Here is a 20,232-nt window from a genome sequence, read left to right as displayed (position 1 = left end):
AAGTGACCTCCCCCCCTCCCTCTGCAGACGGTCAGGCTTGAGGGTTTAAAAAAAAAAAAAAAGCATTCCTCAGGTTGCCATGGTAAAGGCACAATGACATCATTAGTATCTAGGCCCGACCTCCGCTCTCCCTCCAAATCGCGTCTTTTCCCCTCGTCTGCCGCTGCCCAAACTCCTCTCATCTTCTCAATTAAAACCTTTTCCTGTCCCCTTCCTTCTCTCCACACGGCTCTTCTCATCTCCTACCCCTATTTTTGTCCCCCCTGAAAACCTCTCCTTCCCTCTCCCTGCTGCTGGATGGGTGGGTGGGAGGGCGCCAGCCTCGGCCACTTCAAAGCCGAGAGCTGATTTTTGCTTTCATCTGCCAGAGAAACGGGAAAGTGAGGCGAGGAGAGGAGGTCAGGAAAATAGGGAAATGGAGAGGGGCAGCGCGCGCTGGAGATACGGGGCTGCGAGGGCGACAAAGGGAGGTGGTGGAGGTGGTGGTGGGGGGAATAAAAGAGGCGGTGGAGGAGAAAAGAGGTGGAGAGGGCGGGTCGAGTGAGAGGGGCCTCAATGGCAGACCAACAATACACCTTTAATATTGATCTGGCAGGATCTGTGTGTGATTGAGAGACACAATCTGGATGCAGAGGAGGGGGCGGGGGGGCAACTAATTGTGTTCCCGCGTGTGTCGGCACCGCGCTTGTGTGTGTGTGTGTGTGTGTGTGTGTTAGGTCGCTGGTCTCATACATCAAAGGATCAAAGGAAGCATGGTCACTATAGAGAGAAAACCCTCGGTTCAAAGAGGGAGCAAACATTCAGCCCACACTCGTTGGGCGAGGATACAGGTGCACGAACGGGAACACACACGTTGGACGGGCAGCAGGAACCAACGTTTGCCCCTGCAGATGTTGGTGATTGGTTCTGATGACCACACATCACTACTAGCGAATCATGTTCCGCTATGTGACTGAAGTTTTCTTTTCATTTTCTCTTTTTTTTTTTTTTTTTACATCTCCGTCTGTTTTTTAATCTTTCGTCTGACCTGTCCTTTTCTTCTCCGACAAGAAGAAAGTGAGTTTTGTTTCAGATATAACTGAAACAAGGAGCAGATGTTGTGTTAAAAAGAAAAGAACGTTTTCATAAGTATGTTTGGTGGGATTTTATGCGTCACTTTCGTTTATAACAATGACTTCGGGGAAAAAAATGCTAAAACAAAACAAAAAAAAAAACAGCTCAAACGTATAATGTGTGTATCTGTCCCTCTTTACTCTGATACACTTAAACAAAATCCAGTCCAACCAGACGCCGCCTGATTGGTTAATCGAGGTTTCACCTCATTCTCGGTGCTAATGTAGCCGTTCATAAATAGCATCTCCAAGACTGATAACACATCAGACCGGTGAGAGATGAGTTAGGTTATAAAACAAAGCTTTGGGAGTCTTGTGGAGAACTGGTCAATCGCACCTTTTCAAGAGTGTGACATGGTAATGGCAGCGTCATTCTGTGGGCTTGTTTTTTTCAGCAGAGACTTGGAAGTTGGACGGACTTGATAGGATGGAAAGTGACTCAGTATTGGTAAAAAAAAGAAATGCTAGAAACTGCAGAAGATTCAAGACTGCAGGACAACAACTGTAAATGGCATCACCACTGCTGGAGCAAAATGGCTCAGATTAACTAACTGTGAGTGAGGGGCACATTTTGAAAATTGCTGCTCACAGTCGGCCTCTACTGAAACTGACAAGAGTTTTATTTATATAGGACGGAAAAGAAGGGGCACAAATCTCATTTCCCAGGCGTAGAACAGAGAAATACGCTTGCTGATTACAGATGCCTGCCACACTTTTCAGATTTGTATCGCCAAAAACACTTAAACCAACGTTTCTAAAAAAAATGAATGGAGTGTGAGGTTGTAACTTGACTAAACGTGGGTAAAGTTTGAGGAGTTCGAATACATTTTCAGGGCAAAACGCACAAAAGTAGAAATAGTTTTTCATGCTTCTTGCAATAGCAAACTTTTAATAGTGAAAGGATTGATGTGTTTCAGTCAACCTGAGTCAAGAAAGGTTAAAGCTTCTCGGAGGGTCTGACTGGTTCTGCTGGGCCGGACAGGCGACTCGGCATGCCAAACACACAGCTAACAGAGCCTGTCGAAAGACGTTTTACCTTCAGACAGAAGAAAAACAACTCTGGGTTACGAGTACGGGAATCTGTATGACTCTAAGCAAGAAACATTAACTCTAAATACATCAGTGATTTTGAAAAGGTTGTAAAGAAGAAAGCCTTCTTTTGGGTTTCTCAAGAGTACACATGTTTTCAAATGAGATGGGGGGGGGAAATAGTAAACTTTAGGGTTGATGGCACAAATACTACTTAGCAACTCAGGAGCAAAAGGTTCATGAACAGCCGCTGACAGATGAGAACTGCTCTCAAGGAAACTACGACTCGCTCTCGGAAACAGGTTAGACGGGCTCAGTTATCCGGAAACACGTTGGAGATGAGCTGCTGTGCTGAAAAGAAGGCTAATTCCTCTGGTTGTGAGCAATTACAAATATTTCCACTGCCCACATTGGTAATTGGTATGTTTTCCAGCACGACAAACTGGTTTGAGGGAAACAGAACGTGTCTGGCTCTTCCAGAACATCACGCGAGTTCTCTACCAGTCTGCGATAGTGATAATTGAAACATCAACACCTGGACCTCAATTGATTCTTCTTGGTCAAAGAGGCTACTGGTTTTACTGGTTTTACTGGATATGGGCAGTGATAGATGGACGTGAAAAACAAAATCCAACAGAATGTCAAGGTCCAAGTTTCTCAATAAGAACGTTCCTAAATAAAACATCCTGGTGGTTCTGAAAGCCCTGTTCATCTCTTCAGCACAGGACAGAGACATCCACAATCTACAACTAGTTTGTTTTTTTAAAACTAGTTTCACAAGAGCTGCAGCTGTGACAACTTCACATCGCAATGTTGTTAAAATTACAATTTGCCAAATCTTTTACCCGAGTCACTTTTTCACACGCTCTGACCACTGGTAGTTTGAAGGACATCACTTTCATTCTTTCATTTATTCCACTTGTTGCCAGGTGCCACTGTATTTTTCTCTTCAGCTTTCAAGCAACGAACCTTAAGAGACCGGATAAAAACGAGCGTTCCGCATCAGAAAGACGCACCTGTTGGACTCGACAATATCCTGAAGCAGATTGGTTAGGCCCGTTCCTTCAGGACATTCCAGCCAACCAGACCGATCTGCAGTTTGTATCTAAACAGAAAAGAAAAAGAGAGAAAAATTCAGCAAAAAAGTTTTCACAGTACTTTTCATTCTGATGATGGGATGGAAAACTTTCAATCCGGAAGAGAATACAGTTTAGCATGTGGCACAAGCAGGCTGGAAGAGCAGCTGCTAGACTTTCACACCAATATGATTCTGGCTGTTATTTGTATTATTTGTATATGGTTCTGGAAATGAATCAAAATTGTTCTGCACTTCTGAAAACCTAAAACCGATCCCTGGTCTAGGGACATTATTACTGTTTTTATTCTGAAGAACGAAAAGTGTGATGGATTTTATTTTCTGTCTCTTACATTTGCGAAGCAGGAAATTCACAGTATTGATGCAGTAGATTAAAAAAAAAAAAGTTCTCTCCGGAGTTAAAATGATTTCTTCAGTAAACTGTAAGTCGTCTCATGAATACAAAAGAATGAATTCGTCCTTGATGCTGACCGGGCACACCACTCAAGTGTGTCGCTATCATTTCAAAATAAACGAATCAAAATTCACCTTTCTTACTGCAGGATGACGTCTGTACTTTTTCGTCATTAAGTCATCTGAAAGGTTTGGCTTCCTGGACCTACTTTCTGATTCCGTCACTGAACTTAGGCGTATATGCTTTAGTGTTATGAAGTGTGTCCATAAGCCCCGCCCTAAACCATCTGGCCATGCGATTTGTTCTCTCCTGTTGTGATTCCTGCTCTGTCAGGCCTCTCATCACAGTGATGTGTTTTTCCCTGAGTCAAAAAAAAAAAAAAAACTAAACTAAACACAGTTCAGTCATAAAATCTGCCTTAACTTTGCATTTAGTTTTTTTTCTTTTTTTTAGCTCAAATCTGTAACAACTAACAATGAAACATGTTTGTGTGTCTGTGTGAGTTTGCTTGTCCGTGTGCTGATGAGTGGATTCGTGTCACTGTGTTTTGGAGAACATGCTTTCTCTGATCTCTGGTGACATCATCATGTCTGTCTCTGTGGCGACACAGTACAGTTGTTGCTAAGTAACGGGGTTAGGGGGAGAGAAAAGATGCTCCCCTCACTTATTTTCCACACACACACACACATTGTTTTTTTTTTTTTTTTGCCTTCTCTATCGGCGTTGGAGGACCTTCATGTGCACCTGCCAACCAAACGCAGACATCTCTTCCTCAGCCTGGCTCTACCACCTCGTCCTCCATTCTCCCCTCAGCTCAATACGTGACGAACAAGCGAGTCAATAATGTTGAACTCAAAGTTGTACAAGATGAACCCAGACAGACAGACAGACAAACAGACAGACAGACAGACAAACTGCGCCTGACAGACAGACATGCAGCTCCTCAGACGTATAGCACAGGGCTGTCATGTTGGCGTTGAGTTTAAACAAGTGACAATGTACTTGACAGCGCGGAAACAGATTCGCCACGAAAAAAAAGAAAGAAAAGAAAAATCGTGTACGTGATCCACGAATAACAGAACATCTAGATGTGTGTTTCAGAGACTGACAGAACGAGCGAAAGGATGCGTTTTGTTTGGCTACACGGCTAAAAACTTTGTAAACCGTTTGATGAAAAATTTGCCATAACTGTAGGAGCAAAGCATGAGCTTCGTGTTTTTGGTCTTTTTAATGGGATTTTGTTCTGGCCTAAATCCCATTAAAGCCTTCGATCAAAGTTTCGATCAAAGTGATGCACTTCGATCAAAACCTTGACGTTTTAGCTCCCAGCAGAGTTGTGGATCTGTGGAGCCGTTAGCATGAGCTGCTGTATTTGTATTACCACCAAATTACCTACAGGACTGTATCTACTAATTAGGTGAATTCTGATAGCAGTTAATTGCATTGGATATTATTCAGAGGTACTGTGTTTTTCTTTAAGTATAAAATTATGAGCTCCTTTTAATTGGATCAGCACACAAACCTTAGATAAAATATATTACCTACATTTGGTGGCTGCAGCATGACAAAAAGTGGAAAAGTTTGCTTTTCCTGCCGTACAAGAAGACACGGCACAGATCATCAACTCCATGTTGCCAGAAGCAAACGAACAAGTTCAAAAAAAAAATTATAAACTACTCTACGAAAATAATGAATGCTTCGTTCTCTGGCAACTTATCACACGGTTTTATTGAATTAGCAGTTTTTTCGGGTTTTCTTTGTCTTTTTAATTTGTAAAAATAAATTACAGTCAGATTTCACTAATTCAAAAATGATTTATTCTCCCCTTCCCCTCTTTTCAGTTTCAAAGCTATTAGCGGGATCTTTGATTGAGATTAACAGAGGCCTGAAATCAATGAAAGATAATTAAAAAGCTTTTGTGAAGGGCAGACGCTCGATTCAGTGAGTAGGTGTGTGTTTGAGACAGAATGTGGGAGACAAATTAAGGAGCACTATATTGCATGGTACAATTAACAGATTAGAATCCAAACATGGAAAATACCTGACCTTAATAGGTCAGGTATTTGGCAAGCAAGGTCTGTTCATGGTTTTTCCTATGAATAAAATAACTTTTGGGATTTTCTTTAACCATTACGGATTCGTAAAGAAAATTCGCCTGTTGCCTCCAACACTGAGAGCTGCCGCCACGGTTCCTCCGTTCATCAGAATGAGTTACGTGTCTGGGCAGAAAACAAAATCAGCTTAGGATAAAACAGTTTAAAGTTGTTCTTTTTATTGTGCTGCTAGATTTGTGTCGGCCCGCAGCAGGCCCAGAGCGAACCGCAGCTGAGGCTATCGGTGATTCAAACTTTACTTCAATAAGTATTTAAGCCCAGATAAGCAAGTTATGTGATCTTATTCTGTTTTATGGGGGATTCACATTTCTCTCCTCTCATTCACCTATATTAAATGTTTCTGAATATTTCCTATGCAATTGCTGAATTGTGTCTGTTATACGAGTTGATAATGCTAAAGCTAAGAGCTCTGCTAACACTAAGACGGCAACCAGAGTTAGTTTATGCTGTGCTTAACACTCAACTTATTCTGTTTATGCCGTAATTAGTGGCAGTGGACAGAAAAGGGTTCCTTCATCTGCTACGTTCCTTCTTTGCGAAACTCAATTGCTAATCCCAGGTGTGATTAGCAATTCGTGCCATTCAGTCGGTCGATGTGAGAGTCAAATGTCCAAACTGTTTGTGATTTTTACTTCAGCAAATCATTTTCAAAACATTAATTTATTGAAGTCTTGTTTTATCTCCCCGTCAGCATTGCACTTAAACTGCTTGTTTTAAAGCATTACATTTGTTACTCATTGTGAGCTTTCAGAGCTAGTTCTCAAACCATACTTTGGTTCGTAAACATCCGTATTCTCACTGATCTGTGACATCACTGCGTCATTTTATTAGATATTTTTTACTAGTAAAAAAAAAAAAATCATTATTATTATTATTTCGCTTTTACTTGTTAGCTTAGTTGACCGTTGCTAGCCTAGTTAAAAAGATTGTTTGCTGAAGTATTTCACCCGCAAGTATTTTGCTAAATGTTTACATTTTGGAGAGAAGTTGTATTTATTCCTCATTTGATGTTTGAGGATATCAATGTTCAAATTTACTCTATCTATTCTATCATACCACACCTCACCAAGAAGATATTCATAGAACAATAAATGACAGAGGATTTTCTGCTATTAATTTCTCATAATCAGGTCATTTTGATCTAAATTACTAACTTTGTTAACATTATTAGCCTTTGGTACTGATCAATAACCAAATAGCTGTACAACATCAGAAACACTAAGCTAAGCAACAGATATTTAAAATGAATAGATTTAAACAATTAGGGCTCTAAAATGTGCTTATCATCATACATTTGATGACTCCAGTGTGTGCTTTAGAAGACCTGTGGACCGAGGACATGGAGTATTTTTTTTTTTGTGACCAAATAAATTAGTTATATTTCCACGGGGATGCTGCTTGGTGAATCATCCCCGAGCTACAAGAAAATAGCTGAAATATAGCATTGTGTGTTGCTCAGGGTGGAGAGTCAGAGAGCGTCGGCACACTGAGGCAGCACCGGGGTAATGAGGGAGCTTCCACAAAATGACAAATTTGTCAGACAAATAAAGGGGAAAGAGAAAAAGGGGTCTGTGACATGGAGAGAGAGCGAGTGGGTGGTTCAGATGGCCAGAACTAATTAGTGAGGAGAATTACAAATATATCTACACATGCAAATGTCCTCTCCTTCCTCTTTCACGCACAACTACAAAGTAGAGTAGCTTCCAGGCACAGCCTTGGGTCAGTTCATGCAATACAAAGGTGGCAGCTGACCTTGTGTCCCACGTGCAGAAACTTTTTCATGACCCTGCGGCCAAGCCAAAACATTAGGGATGCATTTTGCATAATTCATAGAGGTGTACGGAAAAATTAGACATGTTTTTTTTTTTTTTTTTTAGCCTTCTGTTGACGACTTAAAATGCATTTTCGTCGAACTCCCTCGTCAACTCAGCCCAAAAATAAAGTCCTGGTGCAAATCAAAACTTGAATAACAATAAACAACTCATTACAACCGGAATTTAAAAAAAAACATGGTAAACTAAGAAAGTATGCAACAATATATATATTCGGAAAGGATGCAAACCTTGACGTTTATCATAGAGTAAGAGGGTTACCATTCAACGTAAAACAGCTTTTCAGGCTCAGCATCACAAAGTGAAGTGTACGTCTTGTACTTTGGAACGTCTTTTATTATTTTATTATAGTATCACAACAGGGAATAACAGTGATACTATTTAGTACTGCAAGATGATATTTATTACAGTTAACATACTGTTTCCTAACTCTCGCCTGTCTTTCCTTTATTACAATGTCTTTACTAATCTTTATGGGCTTCAGCATCTCAGTGCCTGTAAAATATATATCATGTCATCAGAGCAATGGACTCAATGGCCAACACATATTATTGGCAAACAGAATTTGCATTCAGGGAATGTTAAATAAAATATCCAACCAAATATTGCATCTGAGCAGTTCTATGTGATCCCATTATTACAGATATCGACACTGCGATTCAATATATTGCGCACCTCTGGCAGAGTGAAAATAGATATCCCTCCAGTGCTTCAATGCTGTATTTGCAAATAATGCAGCTAATCAATATTTCCAACACAGTGGAGCTATTGATTTAGCGGTTCAATTAAAGGGGCGGCGCTGCATTACTGTTGAAAAAAATACAGAGAAAAAAAAACCCTGTCACCTTGTTAAAATAAAGTTTAGTAAATGTCAGTTTTGTACTCGGTGTGAGAAAACTAACAAACTCGTATTGATTGTGTTTGAGGAGCAGCAGCTGTGCTGCACTGCACTCTTTTCCAGGTTGGCTTTCATCAGAGCAACAAATCATACTGACTATCCCACAAAATTGGACAGACTCTTGACCAGATACTGACAGGAAGAAACAACCCAGCATTTTCTTCCCCCTCAATCCGTCTCGCACCTTCTGTCAGTCTCATTCTGGAGAAACTGCACATTATTCTGGAGAGTAGGAGCCCACTAAGAGTCTGTGAGAGTTAGAGTGTGTGCAAGTCCGTGTCTAGTTATTATTTTATTATCTCTCAATGGCCCCAAGATTCTCTCCTGCCGGAGCACAAATTTAGATATATTGCATCAGATGCTTCTGCACGAGAGACTCACCAGCCGTTTAATGATCCTCAGAGCCGTGCGCTGGATCCGGGGGTTCTCGGAGTTCATGTGAGTGCGCAGGAGAAGGGAGAAACTCTGTAAACACGAAGGTGACAAGCAGTCCTGACCCTCTCCGCCATACAGCTGCACCAGTAAGGACAGACACTGAATGGATTCCTCCCACACTTCCTGGTTTTCAGTGGACAGCTGGAGAGATGATTGAAACATAAAACCATTGTCCAATTCATGGTAATACTAAAATTAGCTCAATTTCGAATATTATTTACTTTTTTTAGCTGCAAACTTTATGAGCTTAAAGTTGGAGTTAACTGGACATTACAAAAGTTGTTTGGCATGGAGCAGGTAAAACAGATTTTTTCTCTGAAATAGACCAACTACAAAGCTTTGTGAAAGTCTGACAACCTCTATTTACATTGACACTGCATTAAGAGAATTATAACAAAGTAATGCAGAATCTCTAAATGAAATGCACTGAGGTTTGTGGTGGCATTATAGCGACGTGTTGCTGCTTCAGGACTTGTAACTGCTGGAACCACGAATTCTCCTTTCTTGCCAGAAAACCCTGAAGAAGAATGGTTAGGGTATCAATTTGTAACCTACATTCAGCCAAAGTGAAACGATTAAACTTTCTACATTAATGAAAGGTTTACCGGTGTCTACCCGTTTTGGCAGATTTAGTGATGTTTCATTGCTATCGACAGCGTTTCACTCACTCACTAATCTTTCAAAGGGCAAAGGGGTTGAGCAGAGGTCGAGAGTGTGTTGGCTGCTCCATCAACCCTCTAATGTGTTCATTGTGTCCCTGGAGACGCCCCCTCTTTTCTGGCCCCCAAGTTCCTTTCTTGCTGCTCTCTCCACAATGCCATCGACTTTCCAGGATGACTTACAGCATCCTCCGTTCTGCGTGGATTCTTTTTTCTGTCTCACAGGCAGTATATTTCATGGCAACTTTTCATTTTAGCTAAAAGGCACATAACACACTCGGAATAAAAAGTCATCAACAACAAAATGGAGTGCATGAATTAATCTTTTTTTTTTTTTTAAACAGTACATTGTTGACTCGTCTTGTTTTCATCATCTGCTACATGAGCCACTGCACTTTCACTCCAGGGAATATTTAATTAGAAGAACATGGGAAACATATCAATATTTCATTTTGTTAAGTTTGTTTAAGTGTGTATTCAGTGCTTGTGGTTTACTCTCTGATCCATTTACATTTCATTAAAGATGACAGTTCTTTCTTTTTATGAGGGAACCTGTCTTCTCCAAACTGCCCAGCTCATCTAGCCCTATTGAGGGCTAGATTTAAATAGCCCTCAATAGCTTTGAGGGCTATTTAAATCTAAATGTCAGGTGATGAGAACAGGTCACATTTCCATTTGAAGAATTTGAATTTTGGTAGTTTATTTTAGACTTTGTGATACTAAATTTAAACTGGACTCTATTAACAGCTTGAACTGAGATTTTGAGGCCACATGAAGGAACGGGAGAGTCATCTACATCACATTTGATGGCCAGCAGAGAAAATAGTGGCAGAATGTGAGAATGTTCAAAAGACTCCTTTTTAAATTCATCATGACGGAAATTTAAGACAAGCGTCGTGGCCAAAATGTACTAAAGAAACTTGCATATTTTATAAGGAAGAGCCAAGCTTGATTCACAGAAAACACTGGCAAAGACGAGCTGGTGATAAACTTACACTTTCCAATGATGGCGTAAAAGAGTTAGCCTGCTAGCATTGTCAGCTAGTTGGTGGTAACCACTTCTCCTTCACACCATAAAATGTAATCAAGATGTCTGACAGAAAAGTCCCACAAGAAAAATAAATTGCATATATAGTAATAAATAGATGTGCCAAGGCAAAAGTTAAGGCCTGTGAATAACTTATTTAAGACCTCTTTACATATTTTTCAAAGAATTTCAGACATTTTAAGGCCTTCATTTTACTTATGTTAAAATGACTTTTTAAGGATGCGGGGACACGCTGCATCACTGTGTTGAATTTTGCGATCTCTCGTTGATCTTCAGAGATAGGCCGTTTACTCATCCAGAGACGTGCAGGTGAAGTTAAGGCACGATCTCACAGATGATGGGGGGAACGGTGGAGATGTAATTTGTTTTGAGGGTGGCTGTTACACTGCAGCTCTTTAAGCTCCATGAGGATGTGAGCAAAGGGCGTTCTCAACATCAGGAAGACCAAGAAACACGACACCAAGGTCAGGGATAAAGTTGCAGAGAGGGTTGTTGTGAAACTATTTTAAGCTTTTCAGATCTGCTCAAGACATCATCTGAACACAGAAAAAGTATTTCACAACAGCAAAAAAAAAAAAAAAAAAAAAAACAGACACAGCTAACCCAAATTTAATGCTCTTCTGGGCAAGAAGAGCATTAACCAGAGAAGAAGAAAAGTGGGACATGGTAACTTGGGAGGAGCTGCAGAGACTCAATGTGAAGGTGGGAGATTCTCTTGACTGAACGAGTTCCAGTGATGGAACGGCTTGGATCAAAGAATATGGATCTATCAGAATGGTGCAGTTAAAGTTCAGATCAGAAACTGAACGAGAATCCAGTTTCAAAGTTCACAGACAATCTGAGGTGGAGCCATTTTGAAAGGAATAATGTGAAATGTTCAGTGTAGATGTGTTAAACTGGTGAAAACATAGCACACAAAAAAAAACACACTTGTCATATACATATGTATATATATATTTTCCAAAATGTTGAAAACCATCACTTTCCTTCCACTTTAGAATCCTGTGCTGCTTTGTGTGAGTCCATCACACAAAACACCGATGAAACAGAGTTTGTGGCTGGCGAAGTTCTTCGTTCGTAAAAACTTTCGCCATGCAGTGCGAATAATCCAGAGACGTACACAAACACGCTTGGAGAAAGAATCAGCACAAACACTAAAAGGCTGCGAGTGTAAGGTCTCACCATGTGGATGAGGTGAGTGCTCAGTTGGCTCAAGGGTCTGTTGGCTATGAGCAGTTTCTCTGCTGCCTCCGTTTCTGCTGCTGAACAAGATAGCCTCTGGCTCTATACACACACACACACACACACACGCACATTAAATCATTTATAGAGATTTGACAGTCAATAATGATTTATCCAGAGACTTGTCAAGAGTTATTCTGATAGACTGACACGAAAAGACAATGTGATAGACTAAGATAGGAAATAGTTTTCCTGCGTGATGTTATTGCCGCCGATCCTCAGGACAACATCGACTGAACACTTCTTTGCCACACCAAGTAATTTTGGTGTGCCACAAAGAATTAACCTTCTCGCATTCTGCGTTTTTTTTTTTTTTTTCCTTTATCATTAGCGCCCCGTAATACAGTTTGGCTTATTTTAGTTCAGTCTGTGCCTGCAGTGACACTTCAGGCCAATTAGTAGTGGAATAAGATGATTAATACTGGCGTACATCCTCTTCCTCTACCAAAGTCACTGCTGATCTGCATTTTTTTTTTCTCCCACCACTGTGCTGAAATATCTGACATACTCTCTCGACAAACTGCAAAACAGTTTAGGAAGAGCGGCAGAGTCACGTCCGCTTCCCTTATCGGACCTTATTACCCAAAAGAATTTGGTTTAGGCAGAATTTTTCTTTTTTAATGAGCTTTGCATTTATGGTGGAATTGATTCCTGCTGCACATTCTCTTTGTTCCTTTTTTCCATCTCCATCTCTTTCCATGCTTCCTCTTCTCCCCTCTTTCCTCTCTGTCCTCTCTTTCACCCAGTCTTTTACCCTCCTTCCACTTTAGTCCCCCCCCCGTTGTCCAGACATTAATATGTATGCACTGGGCTGGGGTGCACAGTATGGGGAGATGGGGGCTGGTTTGTGTGTATGCGTGTGTCTGTCTATATAGTGAGGCAAGCTGAGGACAAAGCCAGCGGTGATAATGAGGCCGCAGGGACATAGCCAGACAGGCCCCTCAGTATATGCCTGTGTGTGTATATGCGCGTGTGTGTGTATGTGTCCCAGGGACCTCATGCACTTCCTCCTGAGTCTACAACTTCAATATTGCAGTTGCTTAAACCTGCTTGCTTCTGCCTCGTACATCAATGGACACACACTCGAACACACACGCACTCGCCTTTGGGGGAAAAGACAGAAGGACAACATTTTGAGGTAGATGACTTTGTGATTTTTGTCGTCCGATGTGGCTTGCCGAAGAAGTATCGGTAAAAAATTTTTTTTTTTACTGGCCAAGAATTAGTAAAAAAAATTTAAAATTAAAAATGTGTGCAAAGCATTCACAGCTCTTAAACTTTTTTTTTTTTTTACAAACTTAAATGTGTTACCAAAATGTTATTTTAGACTAATATTAATTGTGAAGTGGAAAGAAAACCAGAGTTAAAAAAAAAAAAAAAAAAAAGATATATATATATATATATATATATATATATATATACAAATAAAAGTCTAAGCATCAAATTGAATTCATCCCTCCTGAGTGTAGAACCAGTTTTCACTGCAATGCATTTCACTGCATTTATACCAGTTCGGTTCCTTTCAGCTTGTCATATCTGTAAACTTCAGATTTTTACAAGTCTCTGGAAAAATACGTCAAGCTCCATCAGAATGGATGGACAAAACTGTGCACATCAATTTTCTTTTCTTGTCACAGTTTCTCATTTCAATTCAAGTCAGGACTTTGACTGGGTCATTCTTACGCGTAAAAACGCTTTGATTGAACAATGCGTGGGGCAAAATGTGTGGGGTCCCTTTCCCACTGGGAAGGGATCTGCAGCACTACTGTCAAGTCTTTTAGAGACTCTTTTCCCCACAAATGTTTGGTGATTAACCATCACATACCTGAAGCAGAGTAGTTTTCCTCCACACAGTGTTTGACATGAACATTTTTGCCTCATCAGAGCAGAACACCTTCTTCAATGTATGTGGTCTGTCTTCTACATGCTTGCATGACATCTTAACGATTGTTTTGACATGTGAAGAAAATTTGCTCTACTGAATTTTATTTATGGGTATTAGAGTGAAGGGGATTACATATTTTACTGGACAGAAAAAATTAAAACCATATATTATTTTCTATCTACTTCAAAATTGTACTTCTTTGTGCTTGTCTATTATATAAATTGTTTAAATACATTGAAGTTTCTGGTTATAATGTAACAAAAAATGAGAATATTTTTGCAAGGTGATGTACACCCTATAAGCAGACATGTAACAAGTCACATGAAATTTTCTCACGTAAGGAAATAAATAAATATACATATTGATATATTATGTCCTTCACATATTTCTATAGTAAAGATCGACAGGGTTTTGTTAATTTGAGCAGTCGTACCTGCAGTGCAGTTCGCACAACACCTGATGTTTGCTTTAGGACGTTGTGTAGCAGTTCCAAAAGAGCTTGCAGGACAACCAGGCTGATCTTCCTTCCAGCAAGCTTTTCTCCATCAAGGTAAACCTGCGCAGCTTCCGAGAGAGTGTTCACCAGCACCTCCACCAGCTCTGTGGAGCAGAAAGTGCTTCCAAGTCAGGGCTGAATCTGACTTTCATATTTGTCAGTTCAGAAAAACTTCTAAAGATTTCAAACTCACATAAAGTTACCACTCGGGTTAGAAAGAATGACATTTTGCTATTGAGATAGCCACTTTTTTTATTTCTCTCTCCCAAACTTGGTCATGACCAGAATCACAATATTTATTTAATGTGTATATGTACTAGTTTGTCTAAAAGAAAGTGCAAGATTTTTTGCCAGTCATCTCAGAAAGTGAAACTCCTATAAAAATAAATCATCATGTGAAAGATTGATATCATCCAGTTCCTTTGTTATAAATTTGATAATTATAGCTTACACATCATGTCTCAGAGAATTAGAATACTGTGATAACGATTCTTATTGAAAATTGAGTGGAAGGAAGAAATGTGGTAGCAAAAGGAACAGGGAGAACCGCAGGTTTAGAGAAATTCATTCCAGAAGAGCCACCATAGCCAGACAAATACCAGACATGAGCTACAGATGTCACATTTGGCATATCAAGCCTCTCCTGAACCAGAGACAACATCACAGACGTCTTACCTGAATTAATGAGAAAAGGTGCCAGGGTGTTTTGGGTGTACTGGGACCGTCACATCAGCTGCCAAGCTCAACTGGTTTTTATTCTTGGCCCTTTACATCATTTTGTAATGGTTATGAGTAAATAAAGTTCAAGGAAGAAAAAGAAAATGTGCTTTCAGTAGCAACATTCTCCTCAAGAGGATGAGTTTAATATTCAACATAAATTCAACCCAGCAACTTTATTTTGCACCAAAAAAACAGTATCACCTTCTGGTAAAACAGTCCATTTACTGTTTATACATGCGCCATGACTAAAACAAACTTAATTAATGGGATTATTAAGAAAGAATAACACAATCTGCTTCTCTTAAATGGTTCAGGGCACAGAGACTGACCAATATTTATAATATGATCCAGCTAACCTTAATTACTTTCACCACACACAGACTCACCTTCCATTGCTCATTATATTTGACAGAACATACCTCCCCTTTTGAAATAAGTTTAACAAGCTGTTATGAGCCTCCAGAGACGGTGCAGGCAACCACAACCGAGAACACCTAAACAGAAATGTCTGTAAAATACAAGCTGAACATGAGTTATGGATCCTAATGAATACAGTTATATAGTAACTTCTGGCTCTTCTTGTCTGTTTCTCAGGAAAAAGAAAAGCAGCAGATGCCCTTAAACCAATTAACATATTAGATCCATCTTTTCAATGGGAAAACTCATCCAGTTTTCTTTTTTAGTTCATGTAGGTCTTTAGTTAAGAAGCAGATGAGTGCTCGGTTTCTGTTAGTGTAACTAACATAGCAGGCTCTAGAAAGATCAGTCAAATGTACCGTTACTCTGCCAAACTGGCAAATTATTTCGTTGGACGGCACTGGGCTGTTCAACTCAAATAAAAAAAAAAAAACAACCTCTGCTGTTATGTTTGAAATATATCTGAAGAAGTGGGAAAAACTGCAAGTAAAGTTTTGAAACTAGAGACAGGACAGCCTGAAAACAAGGTTTGTCAAATACTTTTCTTGTAGATTAAATGATAAATAAAGTCCAGAGAGAATCTCTCAAAAAGTTGTTTTTGGGAGATTTGGGGTTGTAATGGTGCAAGCTGTCAAATTTAGGCATATGAGGGAGGGATAGCAACAAAGAAAACATACCAAATAGTCATAGAATTTGACTTCGATTCTATAACGAGGGTTTTGTCAATATCATATATTAAGTTTTTTTCATGTTTGTCAGAATGTTATGGATGTGCAAGAACCTAATCTGGAGGCAGACAGCTACACTATAAAAATAATAAAAAGCAAAGTAATATGGAATATTTCAGTAATGGCATGAACAGCAAAAAACAAAACAAACCCCCCTCCCAAAAAAAAAAAAAACAAACAAAAGTATGTAGATATATGGATAAATAAATAAATGATGATGATAACAGTAAGCAGTTACCTTGCAGGGTTCTATTTTAGTATTTTGTCATCATCTAGGTTAAAAATAGATGTGCAAAAGCTTAGCAGAGTTATCTATTTATAAATGGGATTTAAATCAGTCCTGTTGGGAAACAACACACCGAAATGCTCAGAGCACAACTGTCAGCACCAGAGGAACGAAGAGGAAAACTCATCTGACTCGCAAATGGCCAAGAAAACATTTTAGTTCATGATAATTAAAATAATAAAAAACACATCGCAAATAAATTAATTATTAAAAAACGTTTAATATTTAATTATAAATTGGCATCCCTTCAATATAAAATACAGAAATTCTTTGAAATTTTAGTTAAAGCTTGGGAATGAATGGGTAACTCCTGAACTCAGTACAATCTGAGTCAGATAAACAAACTTCTATGTCTGATTATTCTGGCATTCAGCACATTTAATGACTTTGGTGAAGCTAATTGACCTATAATAGAAAAAAAAGTTTAGTTTCATTGAATACCGAGGGAGAAAAAAAAGTGTCAATGTGTCTTCAGCTCGGAGAACAACCATACCATTGATTTCCACTATGAAGAAATGTCAATTCAGTTAATCTCTGGAAGCCTTGCTATTAGGAAAACATTAATATGGAAGACAAATCTTGGTGTTATGCTAAAAAGCAAAATGATCGATTTCATATATATGTGGCAGTTTCCTGGGACACCATTTGGGAAATGACCTGAAACAAATTTTGAAGGATGACTTATTGATGTAAATTGCATCAACATTAAGCAGCACATACACTGAAGCAGTTTGCCAAAATGCCAAAAAATGAAATAAAATGCAAGAAAGAAGAAAAAAATTATATACCTTCCATATAAGCATGGAATGGTTTGTGAAGTGTTTTTTGATAATCAAAGATGAAGCTGTCTCATGTTTTGTCCACACCAAGTTCAAAGACATTTCGACACATTAAGCACTTCTGAACTGTTAAGAGTGAATTTCTGATGCTCCCAATGTGTCCATTTCCTTATTTAATCTGTCAGTCTGCTCGTCAGTGTGCCTACAAAACAGGTTTCATATTCCCTCTCAGTGGATGAGCCCTAGGCTTCGTATCTTTTATTTAATCAGATTACAGCCTAGACAGTTTCCGTCGGTCTGCTGCATGCGCCCAAATTAAAACCGAGCAATCTACGAGCATGCACATTAAAGCAAACTTTATTTTGAAATCACATTTCACTGTGGAATCAGGTTATCTCTCTCCTGCTGGTTCTCTTCATCGCTGTCACTCATTTTTAACCTCCCAATTTTCTCCTCTATAATCCCATCCCCTTCCCAAGTGTCTCTGACCTAAATGTAGGCCTGTTTATCCCATTCTTCCTCCCATCAACCCTTCTGCAACCATTTTTACTTCCCATATTGGTGTTTTGGCTCCCTTGTATATTCCCTCCCTCCTGTTCTTTTTTGCCATCTTTTTTTTTTCTTCCTTTTTCTTGTTCCCTTCTTCTGTCCTATCTCTGTCTTCATTCCCCAGGGGGTATTATCTCAGTCAGAGGCAAATCTGCCCAATTATAAACCTCATCTCCTCTCTCTCTGTTACACACACACAGATGCTGGGTTCTTCTGAATCCTCTGCTCCACACGCGCACACATCTTCTCTCAGCCTCGCACGTCCACGGAGGAATACACACAGACACGTTTGCACAAGCACACAAAAACCCACTACCTTGTTTTGCTCTTCTTCACTGCCTATTTCATTGTCTAACAACACATACACACACAGACTCGCAAACCACAGCTACCCTCCTCTCTCTTTCTCTCTCTGTCACACCTTAAAAAGCCAATTATTCACGCTTCTTCCCTTTTTGCTTTCCTCTCCGCTCCCCTTTCCCCTGTTCTCTCCCATCACTACACCGATCTGCAGTGAGCGACTCCCAAAACAACGGAGAGAGGAGAAGAAGGGCCAAAAATAGGTGACGAGGGATGTGTAAAACTGAAAACAGACAAAACAGAAGACGATGAGATGATGGGAGACACGGAGGGTGGAGGGGGGTAAAAGTAGGCGCTGATTAGTTTGGAAAAGTGCGGGACAGTCAAAAACAAAACAGAAAGGACATGAGAGGAATGAAGAAGCAATAAAGAAGTGGAGATGGTGTTAATTGCCAGGCCAGTGTTAGTGCTGGGTTGACAGTTTCCTGTTGGTAGGGGGGCTGATTGGATGATAATGATGCTGACTAGTGAACTGCTGCACTGCTGACCCAATGGAAATAGAAGAAGAGATGCTGGCTCTGAGCTCACCCAGGAAAAGATGGAGAGATGCTCACTGAGTCAGTGAAAGCGACATGGAGACAAATTAACAGGGGCTTCCAGGGAAGCAGTAGAGAATTGTGTTTTATGACCACTGAACAGTCCAGTGGTATGTAAGATTCTGTTTTTACTGTCATTTCTGCTAGTTTGGATTTTTGCATGCATCTATGCATGTTCAAGCTTTGCGTATAAATATCTATTATTTTTTGAATCTACAGTTAAACATGTATTTGCAACTGTATTAGATGGTGCATGAATGACCCAATGTTAAAGAAAGTACTAGCCTGTATCTGACAGTAAAAAAAATGTTTTTTATCACCTGCACCACAGCTTCAGTGGATACAGTGGATGACAAAACTGTCACATTTTTCTGATGTAAAACAATGACACCTGGATGAATCATTTCTACTTTAAGCTACTTTATCAGTGTTGGCTTGATAAACACATTTTCATTTACATTGTTACTGCTTTTATGATTTACTTTTTTTTTTCCAAATAAATTTGTTTGATTTTCAGTTGAACTTTACAGGATATATGTGACATTGCTGGTGGACAATATTCTTAATACATCACAAAATGCTGACATTTTAAGAACCATTTGACAACTTTAAAATTCGCTGTCCTCTCAGGTCTTATTCTCTAATTCGCTTCCTCCACTGACCAAACAAAACATTAAAATGGCACAAACAGAAGAGGAAATAGGTGCAGAGTGCACACTCACTGTACCTTGCTGATGCTGTTGGTGATTCTTCACTGTGTCTCCGCTGAGATTACACAACAGGACGACTGCGCTCTGGACTGTTCCACTGGTGACACTGTTGGCCTTGAAGGAAAGTTGGATGCAAGGTCAGCTTTCAGTTTTACTCATGCAATCAACCAAAAGTTAAAGTTTTACATCTCTACTTTTAACCAGAAAATAACTGTGAAAAAGTGGGAAATGGATAAAAGGAAGGATGTAAACTTTACTTATGCCTTTTCTATATAAGCACAGTTTATAAAAACACGGAAAAATACCTTCTGCAGGGTGATTGTGATTCACTTTGCATTTCATTTGACACCAAATCAAATGCACTATAATCTGACAATGTTTTTGCCACTGTCAGCCAAAAACCTTGCATCTCTACAGTGCTTTAAAAGTGATTAACAAATTTGCCTCAATGTGCTAAGGTGATCTGCAATGACTTTTTTTAGACATAGGTTTGAGTTTTAACTTCTTGACAGTATGAAGCGTCAGTGGAGCTCGGCTTTAATTCAAGCGCTGCCTTATGCAGACACAGCTGTCAGCGCCATCCCAGAAAATAGTGCCATCCTAATGATCTTTTTGTTATTATCACAGACTGCGTGCTCGTACACTCAGGCAGATTTGCTGTGACACTTCTATTGATAGAAGCATACGAAACAAAAAGCAGCTATGTTTCTCTCTGGGAAGAATACCAGATGTCATATTTTGCACAAACTGATCCTTGGTGGGCAAAACTAGAACTAAAAGGTTCAATTATGTATTTCTTCTAATAGTACTGGAGAAATGTAGGGGTTTAATATAAGATAATTGTTTATTTTAAGAAGAAACAATGTTTCAAACTGCAGCTTTTAACCTTCCTCCTACTGCTTCCTTC

General features: G+C 39.5%; 1 protein-coding gene across 4 annotated transcripts in view; it reads right to left on the bottom strand.

The window, feature by feature from the left end:
- The window catches only part of ulk4 (unc-51 like kinase 4), a 78,001-nt gene that overhangs the window by 3,947 nt on the left and 53,822 nt on the right, over positions 1–20,232 (bottom strand). For 3 of the 4 annotated variants that reach the window (XM_055042306.1, XM_055042305.1, XM_055042310.1), the window contains 5 exons: positions 19,343–19,439; positions 14,178–14,344; positions 11,800–11,901; positions 8,857–9,051; positions 3,158–3,246 (listed from right to left, as the gene is read on the bottom strand). In XM_055042306.1, coding sequence (XP_054898281.1) covers positions 3,158–3,246; positions 8,857–9,051; positions 11,800–11,901; positions 14,178–14,344; positions 19,343–19,439 — 650 coding nt within the window. Of the gene's footprint in view, positions 1–2,052; positions 2,149–3,157; positions 3,247–8,856; positions 9,052–11,799; positions 11,902–14,177; positions 14,345–19,342; positions 19,440–20,232 lie in introns of those variants that run through there. The other variant, XM_055042307.1, reaches the window with a different exon arrangement.

The sequence above is a fragment of the Poeciliopsis prolifica genome, unplaced genomic scaffold (assembly GCF_027474105.1).
Source record: "Poeciliopsis prolifica strain line A6 unplaced genomic scaffold, Auburn_PproV2 SCAFFOLD017, whole genome shotgun sequence".
Classification (NCBI taxonomy): Eukaryota; Metazoa; Chordata; class Actinopteri; order Cyprinodontiformes; family Poeciliidae; genus Poeciliopsis; species Poeciliopsis prolifica.
This window is presented reverse-complemented; position numbering and strand designations above follow the sequence as displayed.